Source organism: Lepidochelys olivacea, assembly GCF_965140295.1.
Source record: "Lepidochelys olivacea isolate rLepOli2 genome assembly, chromosome: 11".
Taxonomy (NCBI): Eukaryota; Metazoa; Chordata; order Testudines; family Cheloniidae; genus Lepidochelys; species Lepidochelys olivacea.
In genome coordinates, this window is record NC_140421.1 from 59,116,668 (window position 1) to 59,138,452 (window position 21,785).

Sequence of the window (21,785 nt, forward strand, 5' to 3'; positions counted from 1 at the left end):
TCAGTCCAGTTCTTTACTACAAAGTTTTGTTGACATAGCTTTGTTAGGAGTGTAAAAAAACAATGCCCCCAGCCGACAAAGCTATACGGGCAAATCCCTTTGTGTAGATGCAAGTATGCCAACAGAAGAGGGCTTCTGTCAGCATAGCTAATGTCATTCAGAAATGTGATGTTTCTACACTGGCAGAAGGACACCTGTTGGCATGTGCTATGTCTACACTAGGGATCTCCACTAGTGCAGCTGTACTGCTATAGCTATACCAGCAAAGCATTTGTAGTGTAGACAAGGCATCCAAATGGTATGTCCAGGAATAGAAACCAAATTCTATCAATGGAGTTACTCCAGATTTACACCAGATGTAACTGACAGCAGGATTTGGTCCCAGGAGTCCTGACTACCAGTTCTAATCACTAGAAGCAATTGCATATGTTGGTTGCACCAATGGTTCAGAAGATGTATAGTGTTACTTTGTACAAATAACCTATTACAAAACTGCAAGCAATTCAGATACATGTGCATTTTTTTTCTGAATGACTTTATTTCATCTACAGGAATATGCTAAATCTGCATATTTTCCTCTTTTTTCCCCCAGATCAGTGCAGTTCGATCAATTGTTCCTAACAAAAGCAATAATGAAATAGTTCTGGTGTTACAGCAATTTGATAACAATGTAGACAAGGCAGTTCAAGCTTTTATGGATGGTGAGTATACTGTACATATCTCACTAAAGCATGAGGAATTAACATTAAATACTTTTTAGTTGCCTGAAATGTGGGCTGTAATTCTGTTGAAATGACTGCTTGTCTGTACATTTTCTGTTAATTGCTAGTCATTTTCATCTTCACTCCACCAGTGTTGCCAGCCTGAACTGCCTAATTATTTATTTCTCCCTGTCTTTCCATTTTCTGCCACATCTTTCTTTATGTGTGGGATTTCCTCCTCAATCTATTCTTTAAAGTCATTTCCCTCCCTTCCTTTAAATCCCTCCTCAAAATCCACTTCCACCCCGACACTTACAGGAAATTGCCGCCCAGTAGTAGCTAGGGTGAAGGCCAGTAGGGATCGCTGGTAATTATTTACTTATTTATATTTTAAATTTTTTTTGAATGATTAATTTAGGCACATACAGTCCATATATATTACACGCATTCTCCTTCCCCTCCTTGCCTCTCTTGTTTGCTACATTCATTTGTCTCATCTTGTCTTAAATTAGAGAGAAAGGATGGTCCAGTGGTTAGGACACTAACGTGTGACTCAGGAGCCCACAATCAATTCCATACTCCACCACTTCCTGTATGATGCTGTTCAAGTCAATTAGTATCTCTGGGTTTCAGTTCCCCATCTGTGAAATGGGGATAGTAACATTTCCCTACCTCACAGTGGTGTTGTGAGCATAAATACATTAAAGATTGTGAGGTGCTCAGGTACTATGGTAATGGGGGACATATAAATAAATAGGATGGATAGATTGATTGCAATAATATCTTTGGGGAAGGAACAGTCTTTTATTGTGTGTTTGGGCCCTGACGCTGACAGGATCCTTTGGTGTTACTGCAATACATGGAAATAATTCTGTTTTTCATATCCTATTTCAGCCTTTCAGAGATTGCTTCTAAACATTGACCAATAAAGAAGATAAAATGTGTGGTTTGAAAAGCTACAATGTCTCTAAATATAAAGTGAATGAAAGCATAAAAGTCAATATATCAGAAGAAGGTTACCAATGATAAAAAGCAAGGATGTTTCTGAAGCAAATGCCAAGATCCCCTGAACTTTGTGTGTGTGTACTGAAATTTAAACATAGATTTGAATTTTGCTAATAGTCTTTACCTTTATAATGGGCTGAACCAAGTCTCCCGTGAAACTTTGGAGCATTCCAAATTTTACAGCTTGACCATCTCTAATGATAAATGAAGTCATTTGTATTTAAATAACACTCCTTGTAAAAATGTAACACTAATATATTTGAGTTCTCATTTAAGTCCTTTGATTTGTAAAAAACAATTTTTACTATGCTTAGTGGACCAGTAGGAAATCCTGTCAAACCTCAGGGTGTTAGGACTGCTTTAAGAGTTACTGTATGTTTACTGGTTTCAAAAGGCCTAGGCATATTCAAAAACAAACAGCAGCAGCTGGGTGGTCTATGTAGCCTGATTTCAATATAACCCATAGAGACATTATGAGTATCCCACTGTGTTACACACTTTATATACATGTTGTTTTAAAAGGACATATTTATAGATGTAGGGATATAAATATTTATTTCTGTTTTAGAATAACTGTCTAAAATATTTGGTCCAAGAAGCATCAGTCAGCCTGGGCCAGAAATTATATACCAAGATACAGAAAGCAAATGTAAACACAAAAACTATAAACACATGCATCAAAATTCTTCCATCAGATCCATATGGTGCATCTCGATACAGGCATCCTACTCTCCATTTATCACTGCCATTGACAACAGTTGGATTTTGATATATTTAGCGGGTACAGGAAATCAAAGTCTATATCTGCCCCAACATGGATCTGGGTGAATGAATTAAATCTAATTATAAAATTTTTTAATTTTTACTAGCTACAATTTTTCCTAGTTGACGTGTGGCCTGGGGAAAGGAGGGAATTTATTTTATTTCTGTGCTTCATGGTTATTCAGTATTCTACATTGAGAGGTTGCTGTTTATTTTATTTATGTGGACCTATTATGTTTTAAATCAGTGTTTCCCAAACTTGGGACGCCACTTGTTCAGGGAAAGCCCCTGGCGGGCTGGGCCGGTTTGTTTACCTGCCGCGTCCGCAGGTTCAGCCGATTGCAGCTCCCACTGACTGCTGTTCGCCTCTGCAGGCCAATGGGGGCTGTGCGAAGCGGCGGCTGGTACGTCCCTCAGCCCGTGCCGCTTCCCACAGCCCCCATTGGCTTGGAGCGGGGAACTGCAGCCAGTGGGGGCTGTAATCGGCCGAACCTGTGGATGCGGCAGGTAAACAAACCGGCCCAGCCCGCCAGTGGCTTTTCCTGAACAAGCAGCCTCCCAAGGTTCTCAAGTTTGGGAAACATTGTTTTAAATAATTGTCAGAGGCATCTAGAGTGCTGAGGAGGTGTCGTTTTGGAAATCCAAAGAAATAAAGCAAATAAATGTTTTTAATTTCTAATAACACTTATTTTTACCCAGTCATACAATCTACCACGGACATGATGGATTAATTTAATGTGTGTGACATTGCTTGAGTCATGTAAAATTAGATTGTGCCCAGTACTAGTCTGTATACATTAAGAACCAATCCTACATCTACAAGGATATGTGTTAGATGAACTGAAAGGCCTTTTCCACCTATAGATTGTGTTGTTTTTTTTTAAGGTTTGTCCAGAGTATACATAGAAAGCACATAATTGTGTGGTGTGTTATAAAAAGTTCATTGACATATGTTTGGATAACCATGATTTTGATGAGTGAATTAGGCAGATCATCCTAAGAGTGCCAATAAGGCCTTTTTATTTCACCATCATGTCTTCTGAATATGACAGATATTTTACAGGAGATATTGGAGTAAAATGTTAAGTTTTTAAATATTTTTCTTTTTAAATAATCCTCCACCAGCTAACCAGCTAGGCTGTCTTAGAGAGGTAAGTACTGTTAGTAATGTACTAGGCTACCTTGGTACCTTTGGCCGCAATTCATCCTTAATTTAAAACACATGAGCAAAGCACTTAAGCATATGGTTTCAATGGGACTTAAGCAGGTGCTTAAAATTAAACACCTGTTTAAGTGCTTTGCTGATTCAGGGCCACAAAGAGCACACATGCTAAGCAGCGTGCATGTTATAGTCTAATGTGAAGCATAAGAGATTTCAAACCAGAAGATTATAGATACATTATATAGAGATACTCACCATATACAAGTTTGTGTCACTGTTTTCCTACCATAAATTTGTCTAATTTAGAGAATTTCTAAGAAATTTTTTCCCATCTCCAAAACAGAATGATGAAAAAATACAAGTTATATGATAGGGAGACAGGTTGATGCAAATAATAAAACTATGCATGAACTGTAAATCAAATAAATATGACATCAAGGAACAAAAAATGAAATACAGCAGATAAATTGTTTCACCAACATGTGAAACACTTTCAAAAACAAATGGAAACATAAGAAACATCACCTACCTAGGAGACTGAGCACAGTTATTCTTTATCACAGCTGAACATTTCTTGAAGTATTTTTATCTTTTCCTACTGTAGGTAGTGCAGTTCAGGTACTAAAAGAATGGAATATGACAGGGAAAAAGAAGGTAAGGACTCACTCTTGAGAGTTAAAACATTAACACCATTTATCAGCGTTCTGTAGTAGAGTATAGCAGCAATCATTGTTGCCAAATCTTGTGCTAATTTGCTAACATAATAAATGATTTGATCCACATCTGTATTCAAAAGGCTTCAAAGTAAATGTTCACCTTATTTTCTAATTCACCTCTGTTATCTCTCCAGATTGCTGTTCAGGTAGGGTTTCCAGGTCAGCAGGGTACACACATGGGAACCAAACTCTAGAAATACACAGAATGGTTCACCAAAATAGTACCCATATACTGCACAAGAAGCTTTAATATATACGTATATTCTGGCCAGTAGCAGCCCCCTGCAGAATCTCCAATAACCACACAAGATAGGCTATGGCTGCCAGGAGTACGAATAATCTGTGTTGGGGCAATGTATAAGGATAATTACCACGTCAGGATCATGTAGATCATGCCCCAGATGTCTAGGACTGACCCTCACCACCAGATTGGTTCTCTAAGGGTTCCATCACGGATTACCTGTGGCCATGGATTCTCCAGTGGGCACCTGCCAGAATGAGTCCTACGGGTTTTGTTTATTTAAAGCAAACAACAAAATGCCATTGTATACATACTCACTGAACATGCTCCACAAGGAATTAGTCACATTATGAGGTCAGTATTTTTGCTTTTGACAGTTATGAATTGCTCAGCCAGTGTGATTGCAAACTTTTGTGGAAGCAGCACAGTTCAAAGCAGGTGCTTGAAAAGAAGCTTCTTGTACTAGGATGCTATCATGGTTTAAAAATGCAAACATTCCAGGCAGTGAAAAAATAAATGTGGTATAGGACTCTAACTTCTGCTGATATTTCATTTTATTTTTGTTTCAAACAATGGATATATTCAGTTGAACAGATAAAGCATATCACAGTACACCATGGTCTGTAAATATCATTACAGTGATTGTAGCTTGTGAGGCTTTTTTCAGAACTGAAGAGAATGAACAATTTATTGCTCATATTTTGAGTTAGTCTGACCTATGCTGAGTAATGTTTCTGTCCTTGAAATATTTCTCAATTTAGAATAATAAAAGAAAAAGAAGCAAATCTAAACAGTATCAAGGCAATAAAGATACGAAAGAGAAGAATGATAGGCCTGAAAAGGTTTCCCTAGAGCCCCAAGAGATATATGGCTGCCATCTGAATGGATGTGACAAGGATAACTCTTCCTGTGACTCTGCCAATGAGAAATCAGAAGTCATTTCTCATGAGAACAAAAGCTGTGGATTCGAGGAGGTGGTACAAGCACATCCAGAAATCACAGGTTAGTGTGCTCTGCAGAAGGTACCTTTATAGCCATGCCTGGGCCAAGCCAACATGCACAAAGAACTTGGCACCTTTACTGAAGTAATGTAAAATTTAATTTTAAAAATCAAGCAGACAGCTGTGTTTGGGCAAAATAGGCCCTAATTTACAAGGAGAACCAAGCAAGAGGACCCCACATGGGAACAATTCTCTTTGCAAGATCAAGATCTAAATGTCCTTATGTCAAGAGAAAAAAGGACTAAAGTCTAATTAGACTAGTTGAACGTGCCCCATCACCAGGCAGTTGAATGTATGAGAGACAGACAGCAGTGACAAGGCCCCACAAAACAGCCCAAAGTGACTCTGGCTTTAAGGATTCATGGAATGTCGGATGATTCCCTTATTGCTTAGTCACAGCTTTTATTTACATACTGTAGTCCCTATCTAGGTGAATAGCTGCAAAACTCCCAGTGACTTCCCTAGGACCATCCTCTGGCCCTGCTGCTTGGAGATTCAATCCGGCAGCTTCTCTGAATACATGCTGTTCAACCGGGATTTGCATGGTGTCTCTGGAACTCCTGGAGGCAGTGATGAAAGCTGCAGTCTGCCTCCCCGGGGCTCTTTTGAAATGAGGTTTGTTTGGTTTTTTGTAACATCAGTGAAAACGAACCTTACCCTTTTAGGGAGGATATTCAGTGAAAGCCTACATGCCTTTGCCTTCCTTCCATAAAGTTCATGTTTATTTTTAATTGTACTTCTTGCTGTTACATTTTTCAACTCCTAGCATTTCAAAACTTCTGAAGGGCCTAGATCAATGCCACTATTGTTGTTGTTGTTGCTAAATCTTAAGTAATATATAAAAGTTGCATTGCATTAAAGGAGCTTTCCTTGAAGTCACTTTGTTCATGATTACAAACATGCTACTCAAACCAAACTTTAAAGATTTATGCCAAATGTATAGCTGTCCTGAAACTGATTCTGTGCTACTTACAGAATACTTTGGTGGTGGTGCCAACCTCTGGCCAGCTAGATACAAATTCCAGCAAAACAGAATAGCTGAGCAAGGAACTCTGTCTTGAAAAAGAGATGCATGAGTAAGGTGCAGTAATGTTCTTACGTTTCAGCAAAAAATGTTCTCAATTCATATAGCTAGAAATGTGTTATGACTAAGAAGTTCCAAATTTCCATATCTGAGTATAATTATCATTTATTCTGCAGTCTATAAATATTCATGTCATATTATTTTCTCTGCAATATCTGGTAATGGCTACAAATACTTCAAGCTGCATCAGTAACTGTTTTGGAGGTGTCATCAAGGCTGGAATTTTCAAAGTTGGCGAGATGCGTGAATACAGATACACATGCCTAAATGGGACTTAAGTTTCCATGAAATTTTCAAAAAAATGGTGGTTGTGAGTGCAAGGTAGCTGTGTGCTTTGAGGAGAGTGCCTATATTATTTGGGATATTGTGTGTGTGGCCAGAGGGTTAAGTGTTTTTTCCATCTCTTTCAGTTGATGCAAACAAAAATTTTATACGTATAAAATAAAAACATGTAAAAAGATGTAAGATCCTTCTGTCTGGCAATAGCAATTAATGACATTGGTTTCACAATTCTACTGTAATTTTACTTGTTAATATATATGAAAGTATTAACCATACCAAATAGTATTAATTATTTAATAAACAAAAGTATAATTGCAAATTTTCTGCAGCAGAAGCAGATACTTGCTTAATTCTGCTATGTCACTGCAACATTCAAATTTAGGAAAATATCTTCCTGGCAACATTCTGAAATGGTGGTGGAAAGAGTTTCTCCTTTAGTTCACTTTCAACTTGAGCATGAGGAAATAAAAGCCCTATGTTGATTCTACAGAAAAGTGCAGTAGCAGCCTTGTTACAGTTAAAGAAGCAATATATATACATATTGCTAAACATGTAGAAGTTAAAGGAATGGTACACATCAAAATGTTGAGTAGGATCCCTTCGAGGTCAGCTGCCATACCCTTGTGGCTTCTGATCGAGATACATGGCTTGCATTGAAGAGCTGGAAAACAGTTTGGAATTCAGTCCAGCATTTCTAAGCATCTTGGTTTCAAATGTTCCCTTTGTATTATAATCTCCTTTGTTTTGTTTGTCCTTGCGTTTTTTTTTCCACTTGCTTCTGTGTTTTCCAGTGTTCTTGCACTCCTTTTCCATCAGACATTTATTAATTCTATCAGTTCTGAGCTCTGCTCTGAGAGGTCCATTTATTTGGTTTCCTGGACAATGGGTCCAGGGTCAGTTTCAGGAGAGCGGGCATTTTAAATGTATTTCCAGCTATTCAAGCCCAAAAATTATCATTTGAATGAATGAACTTAGGCAATGACAAGCCTGGTGTGACTTTGTGGACCACACTTTTAGGCCAGAGGCCAGTGCGCCTATGTAGGTTTTCTGACGTAGGGACTAGGATACACTCCCTGTTCCTATTCATGGAGTTTCCTCTGATCATCCTGTCAGAGGCTTGGGTCTAGGCAGGGCTTGTGGAAGTTCCCTTCCGCAACCATCAGATGCTCATGATCTAATAAGGACATTGGCTTCTGCTCCAGATTCATATGTCTCCTTACAGCTCTTTAGGCTCCCTTCAGCATGAGGTGGGTGAGGCTACAGCATTAGCTCCCCTGCCTCCCCTTCCTGGACTTAGCTCCCTGAGCCATGAAATCCTCAACACACAGAGGGGTTTCTGGGACCAGAAGGGAGAATGCAGCAAAGCTGGTTGTCTCCCCTCACACCACATTCTACTATCCTACCTGTTGTGGTGGAGGGTAACCCGTTGACCACTGTCTTTACCTGACATTTGCTCACCTAGTGGTAATGCTGTTACCGTTGGACAGTCCATTTCTCTTTAGTTGAAGTACCTTTTTTTGGTTGTTTCTTTACGAAACTTTTGTTTAATTGAGAGTTGTGAGATAACAGTCTGCAGATTATAAAGCTAAGAGATGGTTTAGAGTGAAGTCCAGCTTACTTGTTTCTTACCTGGCTGGCCACTAAACATTATGAACATAAACGCGCAGCACTCTCCTGTTACTCTGTATTGTCTTAATGTTTCCATTTCACATGCTATATAATCAGCAATGATTAATTGGGTCCTGGCCTTCATTGACCTGCTAGAGGAATTGAGGGATTGAGACTGGATCAGCTTCTGTAGCTGGTCATTGAGGGTCTGGATATGTCCTCGCCATTGGCTGCTTCACAGCATTACTCCTGGAGCGTACATCTGAGGCTCAGAAGTTCTCAGCTGTCCCAAGTACCTGCTTGAGGCAGCTGAGGTGGGGGAAGCAAAGATAGTTGTCAGTTACCGTTATGCTTCCTTCAGTCATGAGCACAGTCAGGGGCCCAACCAATTCCCAAGCAAGTTAGAGTAGCCACTGGCCTGCTGCTGGTTGTGCCACATGGTCCCCTGGGGACCTTTCTGTCAGCCAGGAATGCCTTATGGCAGTGGTTCTCAAACTTCTGTATTGGTGACCCCTTTCACATAGTAAGCCCCTGAGTGTGACACCCCCTCCCCCCTCCCCCCCGCTTATAAGTTTAAAACACTTTTAAATATATTTTACACCATTATAAATCCTGGAGGCAAAGCAAGGTTTGGGGAGGAGGCTGACAGCTCGTGACCCCCAAGGGGTCCTGACCCCCAGTTTGAGAACCCCTGCCTTACGGCTTCCATCAAATGTGCTCCCTACCCTGAATCTGCCATCTTCCTGCCCCTGCCAGCCCTGATACACACCTGCTAGCAGGTGGCCCAGGAAGGTCTGTTGTCAGCTTTACACAGAATTCCCTCATACCAGGGCAGCTCTAAGGTCACTTTTTGTCACTCTGGCAGCACATAGTGACTTTTGTGAGTCCCAGGATCTGTGTCTCCTGTCAAATCATTATTGATCACTGCTCTGTTCCTGCTGCTCTGAGACCTTGGGGGCTGCCCCATCACAGAGCAGTGTCTCCCTCAAACGTATTTGGTGGCTAACACTTCCCAGTAGTTTTCACCCGCTGTGTTCAGGCACCAGGATGCTAGGTGGCCCATCTGTGCCCTTTCTCCATTTACATCCAGCCACAATTTGGCCTTGTGTATTTAAAATACTTCTGATTCAACCATTTACCAGAGCGGGGATAGGGAATCCCATTGCAGTTGAGACACACCTGGGAACAGTTATAACTGGTACTGTACATTAAGCAGCTGTTATTTCTCTTTTTAGAAAAGGCTTTGCCCAATAAACACTAATTGCACCTTGCCGAATGTGTCGATTTAATGAATGATCTTTCTCTAACATGGTGCTTTCAGTGATATCTTTCTGCAGCCATACCACCTTTTCCTATGATCTTGTAAAAACTCACAGTTTAAATATGGTCATGTCAAGACAGTACTTAGAAATAAACTGTCAGATAAAACCCAGCATGGTACTAGGGGCACTGTGCTGCTGCAGGTGCCATCTTTCCTGTGAGAGCTAAACCCAGTTCTAGATCACACACAATTAAAGATCCTGTGGCATTGTTTCCAAGGGCAAAGGTGTTAACAGTTACTCTGAAACCGCCACTGTTTAAAATAATATCCTAAAAATAGCTAACTATCAGCTCATGTAACTTCTTAGGCACTATAATTTAATACTAAACTTAAATCAGGCTGAAACATTTAAAGTGCCATATTGCCCCATTATTGTGGTTTTGGGACTTAGCTGAAACCTGCCTGGGCCTGGCTTGGCACAGGGGGCTGGACTAGAGGACAGCCCTACATTTCTATGATTTTGTGAGGCTGGATACGCACATTCCATTTTGAGTCCCACTTTTCTCAGCTGTTTTTCACGTAGGGCGATTGTGCTAACTCCCCCATACTACCTGTTCACATCTCAAGAGAGCTTTTCCTCAGCAAACGATTCTGTCAAGGCAATTTTTTTTAAAGGTTTTGAATGTCAAGGTGTTATAAAAAGATAAAACAGATTCCATGGTCTGTGGCACAGCTGGAGAGTTTCTGTGAGCAGGTTCCGTTACTAGCAGGTCTGATAAACGCTTAACCATCAATACACCAGAGCTCACATCTTAGACTAGAGTGTTAGTGTTCCAAGCCCTCATGAAATACAGAATGCCACAAAAATTACTCTGTTATCTCTTATTACACAATTCATTGATTTTTCATTTAGATGTTTGTTAGAGTCACAGATCCCTAATCTTTGTTGTAAGTGCTGCTGAGCTGGCACAGTTCTGTGGGGATTTGATGCAGACTTCCCCAAACTACTTTAATTTTCCCGAATTTTCTCAATCGAACTTGAAAGTCTTCTTGCAACATGTTTAGATGTTGTTTGCTAAGCTATGTCGATCTCTTACTACTGGGCTTCAAAGTACAGTAGAACCTCAGAGATATGAACACCTCAAGGATGGAGATTGTTTGTAACTCAGAAATGTTCATAACTCTGAACAAAATATTATGGTTGTTCTTTCAAAAGTTTACAACTGAACATTGACTTAATATAGTTTTGAAACTTTGCTATGCAGAAGAAAAATGCTGCTTTCCCTTTATTTTTTTAGTAGTTTACGTGTAACACAGTACTGTACTGTATTTGCTTTTTTTTTTTTTTTTTTTGTCTCTTCTGCTGTCTGATTGCGTACTTCCGGGTCCAACTGATGTGTGTGATTGACCGGTCAGTTCGTAACTCTGGTGTTCATAATTCTGGTGTTCCACTGTAGAATATTTGACATTTCAAACAAGATGCCAAGGTAAATAACAGATGATATATGTAAATGGTAGAAACTATTTTTAAAATATAACTACTGGTCAAGGTGGGTTTGTTTAAGAGGAAAGGCTTTTTTGATTTGTCATTTTTCTTCATGAATGTCCAAAACAGTTAATTAAGTTCAATAATAGTAATTTTGCATTTAAACAAAGAATATCAAAGCCCTTTACAAACAGTGTGCCCAATGTCACAAAACAAGTGGGTACAGATATGGGAATAGAATCCCGGAGTGCTGACTTCCTGTCTGCAGCTTTAGCTGCTAGACTGGTTGCTTTAACTACCTATTAAGGCTTGCAGAAGGTTAAAGGTAGTCATATAAGCGCTGAGTTCTTGGCTCCTACTCCAGTATACAGACTGCTACATCTGAACTGAGAAGGTGAAAATTTGCATTTACATTCTGCATAATTAGGACTCTGACGGCCTGATATTTCTTGTTTCCACAGACACCTACAGATTTTTCTAACTTAGCTATTTTTGTGTATGTTTAATTCTTTATCTTCTTCAATATACCTTCTAATCCTCTATAAACAAATAAAATGATCACAGCATTCTGCACACCACACATTCATACTTCAAATATTTTGGGGTCTGTTTCTCACCTGTGCTACTCTGGTCTTATGTAGTCTTACCCCTGTCTATGATATTTGACAAAAGATTAAAATGAATGAAGTACTCAGCTTATGGAGTAAGATATTTGTACCATTTCAGCATAGAAAAGTCAAATCTCTTTATCATTTTTTTAGACTGGTGAAACACAAAAATCTGCTCAAATTGGTTTTTAATCACAAAGCCATTGTAATTCTGTTCTGTCAGTCTTTCCGGTTTTCTGTAGAATGCACACTGCTGAAACAGAACTTCATTTTACCAATGTAGAAACATTCTGATCCAATAACAATGAATCGGAGTAACTCCCTACTCACTATTTGATGTTCTCTTTCAGACAAAAACCTGGAACACAAGAAAATATCTGTAGATTTAAACCTAAAGTCTGTAAGTGGAACAGAACAGCAAGATACTTTTCAGTCATCAGTTCAACCACAGAGTAATGTAGGCAGGCCGAAGTCAAAAATGTCCACAGTTAAAGCATCTGTCCCTGCAGCCCATCTTGAAACAAAGCCAGATGATTCAATCAAGAAAAAAGGTAAAACTGATTTCTTTTCCTATTACAATTCATCAGTTGTTGTTCAGGAAGGTGATCAGATTTGCAGTGCATCATAGGAGGACTGCATCAAGAGCTGACATGAGGAGGAGAGACAATGTATTGGGAATGGGATACCAGGTAATATTGCTCTTTACAGAAGACCAGTGTGTGGGTTTTTTTCACTCTCCTCATCATTCTGAGGGGTTCATAGGTTTAGTGGGTCTGATTCTGATCTCCTATAAATCAAAGGTAATTTTGCTGAAGTTAATGAAGCTACTCCAGTATGAGTGAGGCCAGAATCAGGCTCAGTGTAACTAACGTGGGCAGGAGTATCCATAGTCTATTTGAAGTGCTTGTTTACAAAGAAAGAGTCATTTAGGAATTTTAGAATGTGTTGTCAGTGTCTAAAACTAGTGTTTGTCCTAGCTTTGATCCAGGGGCTGGAATGGGGTGAATTTTGTCTAATGTTCTTAGAAGTGGAAGCACCATAGAAATGTTAAGGGTGAAACTGGGACCTTATTAAGTCAATGACAAAACTTTCAATATCTTAGGTAGGGCTAGAATTTCACTCTAACCATTCATTACAAGAAGCACTTTGAGATTTTTTTCCCCACCAGATTAGATAGCGATGTGGTTGTTCACTTTTGTACAATTTTTGTTTTGTTTGTTTGTTTTTTAGGTCCAAACATTGAAAAGTCCGTAAAAGATTTGCAACGTTGCACTGTTTCTTTAACTAGATACCGCATGATGATCAAAGAGGAAGTGGATAATTCAGTGAAGAAAATCAAAGCTGCCTTTGCTGAATTACACAACTGGTAGGTAAATCAGTGTGGGAAAGACCTCTGCAAATCCTGGGCAAAAAGGGGCTCATGCAGGCCACACACATCTCAGGGAAACTTTGTTTAAATCCTGTTTGTGTATATCATTTGTCTTTAATCAGAAAAGATAGTGTCAGTAAGTCACACCTCTCAGACCTTAAAATGCTAAAAAAAAAGCATATATTGAGACACACAGGCCCAGTCATATTTCCTAATAATAAAATAAACCGACATACAGGGTGGGAGTTGAAAGGTCCTTTGCTTTGGCCTAAATCTGCCCTATTGACCTCAGTGGGAGCAGAGTCAGGCCAATATTGAACACTTTTGAAAATCCCACCGATAGAATTCATTAAAGTTCTCCCAAAATAATCCATATAGTGTATAACAAAACTTACTGGCCATATTCTGTCCTCAGAGGGATAAGTGTGATGCTCGGTGACTCAAATGGAGGTCTTGTGCGCACATCTGAAGGAGTTGGCCCTACAGATATATAACAATATAAATGTGATGATATTCTGCGAGGGATCTGTTATGGTATCTCATGGGGATTGCTTCAGCTCCCACTGAAGTCATTGGTAGTATTTCCTATCCCTTCATCAGGAGCAGGCACACAGTCCAATGTGCTCAAATAGTGTCTTGAGTCAGGGAGCGAAAGGTCTAACTAAGGGATCACTCATGAGCAAGGATAAAATAAATGTAATAAAAATAACCAAGAGTAAAGGTGAAATTCTGCTTTCACCTATGTGGGTGCAGCTAATGGGGTTGCATCCAAATAACTGAAATGATCATTTGGCCCTAAGGCTTTTCCAAGTATATCAGATATGGATTTCTGTTAATATCTAGTGCCCTACCAATACCCTATGCTCTTGGAGGCACTGCTGTGTCAAGGGCGTAAAAGTGAGTTGATCTCTATTCTCTGGGGAGCCACACTAATGGAGTGAGACAGTTTAAAAGCAATGCCAAAACAGTGCCTCTCTCATGTCCCCTGGTCATGCCTGGTCTGTAGTTAGCTTCACCCACTTCTTGAGCTGTCTCAGCCTGCACCATGTCCCTCCCCTGGGAGGAGAAGGATTGTGTGTAGCTTGTGGCATTTTATTCCCTGTGCAAGCAGACTCTCCGTGATCAAGGGGCTACTGCATAAATTCTGACAGCAAAAGTGGTGGGAACTCAAGAAGTGAACACTGGCCTTTATTTTGAGCAGAGACTCTAGTTCCTGGTGCTTGCTACTGGAGTTCTATATCTTGTAATTTAATACATTAGGGTAAGAACAAAGACAAACAGTCTTATTATAACATCAAATCCTAGAATGCATAGGAAACTCAATCTTGAAAGTACAACCTCATAGCATTAATTTATTCAGCAGTCTCTGCTGTTTACGATAGTAATCAGTGGTCTTACTACTGCTCACACTTCCAGCACTGTACTTTGACTTCAGTAGAGTTACATCTCTTTTACAGTGGCATAAGTGTGAACAGAATTAGTCCCAGAGTCTTCAGTGGTACTGTGTACAATAGGTGGGTACTGTACATAAGTTACTGTGCCAACTATTGCCTTTCTGTTGTTTTCAGACTATAGCAAGACGAGACTCTGTGATTTGACAAAACAAATGAATCTGCACCAAGCAATGTACAGTGGCAGATCACCTTCCATTGTAAATCCCCACGTATTTTAGATCATTTGAAAACAAGGTCCACCTTACCTCCCAGATGGGAATGGAAATGAAAATATTTAATAGGATAGACATCCTCTAAATCCAGGACCCAGTCCTGTACTATGTATTCTTTAGAGGGGCATACCTGCAACTGCTGCAGGCCTGCTAGGAAAAAGCAGGGGAGTAAACACAAGGAAAGCCTAGGGACTTGATGTCTCATGAAATTGCAAATAGGCTATTGAACTTTTCATATCTATGTTGCAGCCCAGGTCAGTAGTGACTGAAAGTAGATACCATCTGATGGTTGCTCAATGGCTTTGCTGTATGGAAAATAAGCTTAAAGTTAGAAACTACTTGTTGATAAATTCACAACGTTTTGAAAGTAAAAAAGCTGAATTTTGCAGTTCTGGTCTTTTTTCTCTTCTAATTATTCTGTTTGTCTAAAATTGTATTTGTATACAGGCCTAGGGAAGATGATCCCACGCATAAAGTTAAATGTTTATATGGCAATAATCGTCCAATCCATCTAAATAGCAAAGACAGAGCAGGTCACCTTTCTTCTGAAATTGAACACACTTTGGCTCAGTGAAAGAACACAGGAAGTATCGGACTAGATCACACTCATGGCCCATATAGGCTAGTGTACTGTCTGTGACAGTGGCTAGCACCAGATGCTTCAGAGAAAGGTATAAAGACGCCATATTAGGTAGATGGGGGATAATCTGTGCCCTGCCTAGGTATCATCCTGTTCTCTAATGGCAGAGATTGATTTTAGCCTTAAAATGTGAGGTTTCATACCCGTTGCAAAATATTTGTCATTGCGGTAATAGTGGATGTTCTTGATAGCCAATCCCTTTTTAAATCTTGTTATGTTCTTGGCCACAGCGATTTCCTGTGGTAATGGATTACATAAAAATGTAAGAATGGGTCCATCCAACACAGTATCCTGTCTTCTGGCACTGACCGGTGCCTGATGCTTCAGGGGGAATGGACAGAACAGGGCAATCATCATCCTGTCATCCAGTTCCAGCTTCTGGCAGTCAGAGATTTAGGGACATCCAGAGAACATGGTGGTGTATCCCTGACCATCCTGGCTAATGGCTATAAATTTATCTAATTATTTTTTTAACCTAGTTAAACTTTGGCCTTCACAACATCCTCTGGCAACGAGTTCCAAAGGCTGACTATGTTTTTGTGTGAAGTAGTACTTCCTCATGTTTGTTTTAAACCTTCTGCCTATTAATTTCATTGGGTGACATATGGATTCTTGTGTACTGTGAATGGGTAAATAACACTTCCTGTACACCATTCATGCTTTTATAGACCTCTAGCATATCTCTCTTTTCAAAGCTGAACAGTCCCAGTCTTTTTAATCTCCCCTCGTGTGGAAGCTGGTCCATGCCCCTGATCGTTTTTGTTGCCCTTCTCTGTACTTTTCCCAATCCTAATATATCATTTTTGAGATGGGGCAACTAGAACTGCACACACTATTCAACTTGTGGGTGCACTGTATATTTATATAGTGGCATTATGATATTTTCTGTTCTATTATCTATCCCTTTCTTAATTATTCCCAGCATTCTGTTCGCTTTTTCGACTGCTTCTGCACATTAAGCAGATGTTTTCAGAGAACTAGCCACAATGACTCCAAGATCTCTTTCTTGAATGGTAACAATTAGTTTAGACCCCATCATTTTGTATGAATAGTTGGGATTATGTTTTCCAATGTGCATTACTTTGCATTTATCAACATTGAATTTCATCTGCCATTTTCTTGCCCAGACACTCAGTTTTGTGAGATCCCTTTGTAACTCTTCACAGTCTGCTTTGGACTTAACTATCTTGAGTACTTCTGTATCATCTGCAAACTTTGCCACCCCACTGTTTACCCCCTTTTTCCAGATAATTTATGAATACGTTAACAGCACTGGCCCCAGTACAGCTCCTTGGGCTGCTGTTTACCTCTCTCCACTGTGAAAACTGATCATTTATTCCTACCCTTTGTTTCCTATCTTTTAACCAGTTAATGATCTATGAGAGGACAGTCCCTCTTATCCCCTGACTGCTTACTTTGCTGAAGGGCCTTTGGAGAGAGGCCTAGACAAAGGCTTTCTGAAAGTCCAGGTACACTATATCCACTGGATCACCTTTGTCCACATTTAATGACACCCTCAAAGAATTCTAATAGATTAGTGAAGCATGATTTCCCTTTACAAAAGCTGTGTTGTCTCTCCCCCAACATATTGTGTTATCTACATGTCCGATCATTCTCTTTTTTTTTCTTTTTAGCTCTCTATCAGAGAGTACCATATAACCTCATTCAGGATTATAATTCAGAGTAGCCACTTACAAATAGATGGTGGCAAACAGTAAGTGGGGCACTCATTATGCTTAGCCACATGTTTAGAATGAATTTCAGGACACACAAAGTGAGGTCCTCATGGTACTAGAATCCAGGCATCACAAAGCAGGGTGCCATGCCAGCTTCTCCCTCTCTGTGCAGGCAAGGCACCTTAGTGCTTACCATCAACAACCCCTTTTGTGGCAACCTAGGAGCTCTGTTGAACAGAGACTGCCATTGCCAGTCATGCAAAATTGTTTAATGTTTTCAGATAAAAATACTTTGAAGCCATCATATTAATATTTGTTTATGGCCTAAGCTGCAGTAGCTGCAAACCCAGGTGCATACAGATGAAAGGTGAGTTCATTAACCCGTTGCATCGCTGTTAGTTCTCATTGATATTTTGCATGGAACTTTGCATTATAAAACACATTCACAGATTTTGCTAGGAAGCCTTAATGCCTTTTAACTAAGTAAAGTGACAGTAGGGGTCTGATTTGCAGCTCAGCTTCAACCCACTCTTCCTTTTCCTTTTTGTGCTGGCAGTTTTGCAAATGCAATTAATGACATTTTTATGTTTAGGGGGGTGCAATCACTTAGTTAGATCTGTAAATGATATTCATTAGGATCATGAAAATGAAGCATGAGCTGTAGAGGTCTGTCTTCAGGAGTCCACCTGCAAATGGTCTGTGTTCCCATATTAGTGTGTTAGCAGATTGAGAAACATGAGTATTCATTTCTCTATTTATTTATCTTTTAGCTTATAAAGAGCTGCTACACTAGACAGTACATGCATCAAAATATATTTACAGTGATAAGAAATCAGTTCAAAAGGTACATGGAACCTGCTACTGCTCCCATTTAAATCAATAGTAAAACTCCCATCTACTTCAGTGGGAGCAGGATCATGCTCATTAGGTTACAGAAGTGCCCCCTAGTCTATGAAAAACTGTAGAATGCAATAGGGCAGGTCCATGCCTCTCAAGTTGCAGGCCCCACAGAACAGTTTCCTTCATACATCACAATGTTACAGCACAGATACCCTAATGGGATGAAGTCTGGGGTGAAAATATCAGTGATGTGGTGCATCATCTTGCAATTGATTTAGGCAGTTGATGGGCCTAATTTTTGCCTGATTGAATGTGTAGAAAATCCATGAATCTCTTTGTTTTAACTACTAATCCGTTGTCATTCCGTCAGCCTTCCTGGGAAATAAATATCCTTCCTGGGATAACTTTGTATGCACTGTATATCCTATGTGTGCAATAAGAAGTGACCTGATCGTGTGAACACTTGCTCCACGATGTGGCAACTTAAATGGGACTAGTCACAATAGTGACTGCTGTGACTGGTAGTAAGTGTTTGCAGGATTGGGCCCCATATGTTCAGCATGTAGCACCAGGCTTTGGGATGTTGCTTATGTTACTGATGTCCCATGTTCCTGAATTTAAAGTTAAAGAAAGCATCAGCAGCTGGTGGAAAGAGAAGAAGGTAATTAAGAGGAGCCCTCAGACTACTGAATAGTTATCACTGTTCCGTTCATTGTAGCTCAGTATATTTATCAGTCCGGTAAAAAGTAAGTAATTTACCCAGACTTTTGTTTCCATGGCCAAGAGGAGAGCAGCCTGAGCTAGTGAGGAATGTTAGTGACATAATATTATCTTAAAATGAAAAGGAGTACTTGTGGCACCTTAGAGACTAACCAATTTATTTGAGCATCAGCTTTTGAGAGCTACAGCTCACTTCATCGGATGCATCAGTCCTCCTTTTCTTTTTGCGAATACAGACTAACACGGCTGTTACTCTGAAACCTGTCATATTATCTTGTTTCCTTCATGCTGGTGATTCCAGAGCACTTACAAACTGTAGAGGAATCACTTCATTTCCCAGCCGCAGAAGCAAAGCCACCTACGGGGTGGGAAGGGTCTCGGCAACACTACCCAGCAGTGTAGAATGAGAACTCAGAAGTACCATCCCCAGTCAAAACTGCAGGGGGTATTTAGGTGGGCTGAATGCATTAAGCCAGACTAGAAATTGGCCCATTCCTGGTACATGAAGCTAGCACCACTATTCTTGGGAAAAGAGCCATTGGATTTTTAATTAACACACTTGGTCAGGACCTTTGTTCTTATGTCTCCTCTGAAGGATAAATGACATTTTAGTTTCTGTTGTTTCTATTGTTTTCTTTTAGTTTTGTTTTTTCCTTTGATTCCGTAGTAGGTGTCATCTCCTCCCTCCTTTATTTTTACTGCCTGTTCCCCTTGAAATCAGTATCAAATCAGGTCTTTAGGGTATTCCAATATTTCTTTCTGAGAAGGAGTAACTAGTTTTTCACTTCACTGGCTTACCAATTGCAGCAGGAGCAAAGGAGTGCAGAGACAACTTCATATGGCTGCTTCTTGCCCCTAAGCAGCAACTTGTCCCATTATTACAAAGGGAAATTAACATTGCACGTGGTCAGAGACATCTTGAGATTTTCAGTGGATTGTTCCAGAGAGTTTTCTGTCCTTAGCAGCAGAGACCACAGGGCCAGGAGTGGCAACAGCTGGAGGAAGTCTTATGTCTCCAGCCAGCTTGTAAATCACCTCGTGTTTTTAACTGATGGCAGAAGTTTACTCCTGAATGAGCTCAGTCAAGGCTGCTGTTAAAAAGTCACCTACGTGACAAAACGGTGCTTTCCACCCATCTTAACTGAAAGGAATGATGTGGAGCAGATGTGGTATGTCACGCTATAACATCTTGGAGGAATGCAGTGCTTATTTCCTCATTTAACTTGTAATGAAACCGGGCCAAAAACAATCCTAAGATGTCAGTTTAAAAATAAACAAACACCACAGGACAGGAAGTTTAAGAGGCACTTGAGTAGGTGTAATTCTTCCCTTAAGCCCCAGATAATGTAATAATAACGTACTTTCATATGGTGCATTTCATCCCAAAGAATCCAAAGCACTTTGTAGACCATGGGCTAGACTATGTATTACTCTTTTGCTCCCTGGTGCACAGTGTACCATACCTCCTTTGTCCTGATTGTGCCTTGTCCCCATGTCTTCTCTTGTGCAGCAACTAGGCACTCGTCCAGTCCCTGTCCTGGGAGGAGCACAGGGATTATGCCCTGCTCATTTCCTCAAGAATACTAGCAAACCTCAAAGAGCGTGTGGGGAGGCAAAGCCAGGACCTCCTCCCTTCTCCACCCTAGCAGGCAGAACTGGCTGGATGCAAAGAAAGCACCCTAGGCACATGCCCACTGTGCCCCAAACATGCACCTGGAAGCCATCAAGACAGGTTTACATTGCATTTTTCATTACAGAGCATCCCTCATGGAGTGCCTCCTTGGCCATTTGGTTCTTCACCACACCCAACACTGGCATGTGTCTATCAGGCATACTTGACCCTAAAATATAAATAAAAATCAATTCATCCACTACTCAGATGCAGCCAACTCTGGGGTGCAGCTGTGTACCAGCACACAGCCACATTATAGACCAGGTTGGGACATACCTGAAGAAGAATTCTATATGTCAATTAGACTGCAGGGGGAATTTAGGAAGGCAGAATGTACTTCCCACCCTCCCCCAAATTAGAATTTGATCAAGACACGGTGGCTGGGGCTAACACTCGTATACTATAATAGCATGTTCTCAATTTCCCGTGAAAAGGCTGAATAAAGATTTTGGGATTAAAAATAGCCCCCAGGAAATTAGAGTGAAATGTAGAAAGCACAAAAGGAGCCACAGTCCTCATAACACCTTTCACGAGAAAATCATTTTCACATATCAGAATCTATGCACAAAGTCATATGGAGAACTAAAAGGAACCATCTGCTATTTGCCCATATGATCCACTTCCCACCACAAATGGAAAATAATCTGTAGAGAATAATAAGGGGCAGATTTAATTACATCTCATGCAGAACTGGCCCAAACAGACATCCTCTCTCCTTTTCATCTCAAACATATTCATAGCTCCAGTGCCTTAAAGTGAGCACTAAAAACACTACAGTCAAGATTTTTGATGTGAGCAAATAGTACTTGAAAGCTTTTCCATATGGTGGATAGTAACTGGCTCCATAATAATGTTGGGAAAACAAAGATGTTCAAACATCCTGGGGAAAGATGGGTAGTATATATTCTATGTATGTGGAGGAAAAGGCAGCTTCTCGGCATTATTTAAAAAACGGCTGGAATAATTTAAAAGGATGTATCTGTGCTCTTTGAGCGTCGGCTGATAAGTAGCGCTGCCAGCTGTCCCAACTTTAGAGCAGCAGAATGAACCTAATGCATGCCCATCCTGACACTCTAACATGATGGCATTTAAAGATGCTTGTTCTCTGTTACTCAGATAGCCCCATCCATGCTCTGCTGACATGGTAGGATTTAATGAGGATGCTACCTCACAGAGGAGGTGATCTTTCTGGTGTTGGCGACCCCAATGCCCTGGTAATAATTGGCTGTGTGGTAGGCAAGAGCAGGCATTACCAGGGCTCCTTTAGCAAGTCTGATAATGCCTC

The 21,785-nt window shown here is 40.2% G+C and overlaps 1 protein-coding gene across 2 annotated transcripts in view; it reads left to right on the forward strand.

Annotated features, from left to right (window-relative positions):
- SPATS2L (spermatogenesis associated serine rich 2 like) overlaps positions 1-21,785 on the forward strand; it is a 145,821-nt gene that overhangs the window by 90,287 nt on the left and 33,749 nt on the right. For both annotated transcript variants that reach the window (XM_084644128.1, XM_084644129.1), the window contains 5 exons: positions 593-701; positions 4,235-4,284; positions 5,349-5,589; positions 12,268-12,468; positions 13,148-13,283. In XM_084644128.1, the coding sequence (XP_084500254.1) occupies positions 593-701; positions 4,235-4,284; positions 5,349-5,589; positions 12,268-12,468; positions 13,148-13,283 (737 nt within the window). The remainder of the gene's footprint in view (positions 1-592; positions 702-4,234; positions 4,285-5,348; positions 5,590-12,267; positions 12,469-13,147; positions 13,284-21,785) is intronic.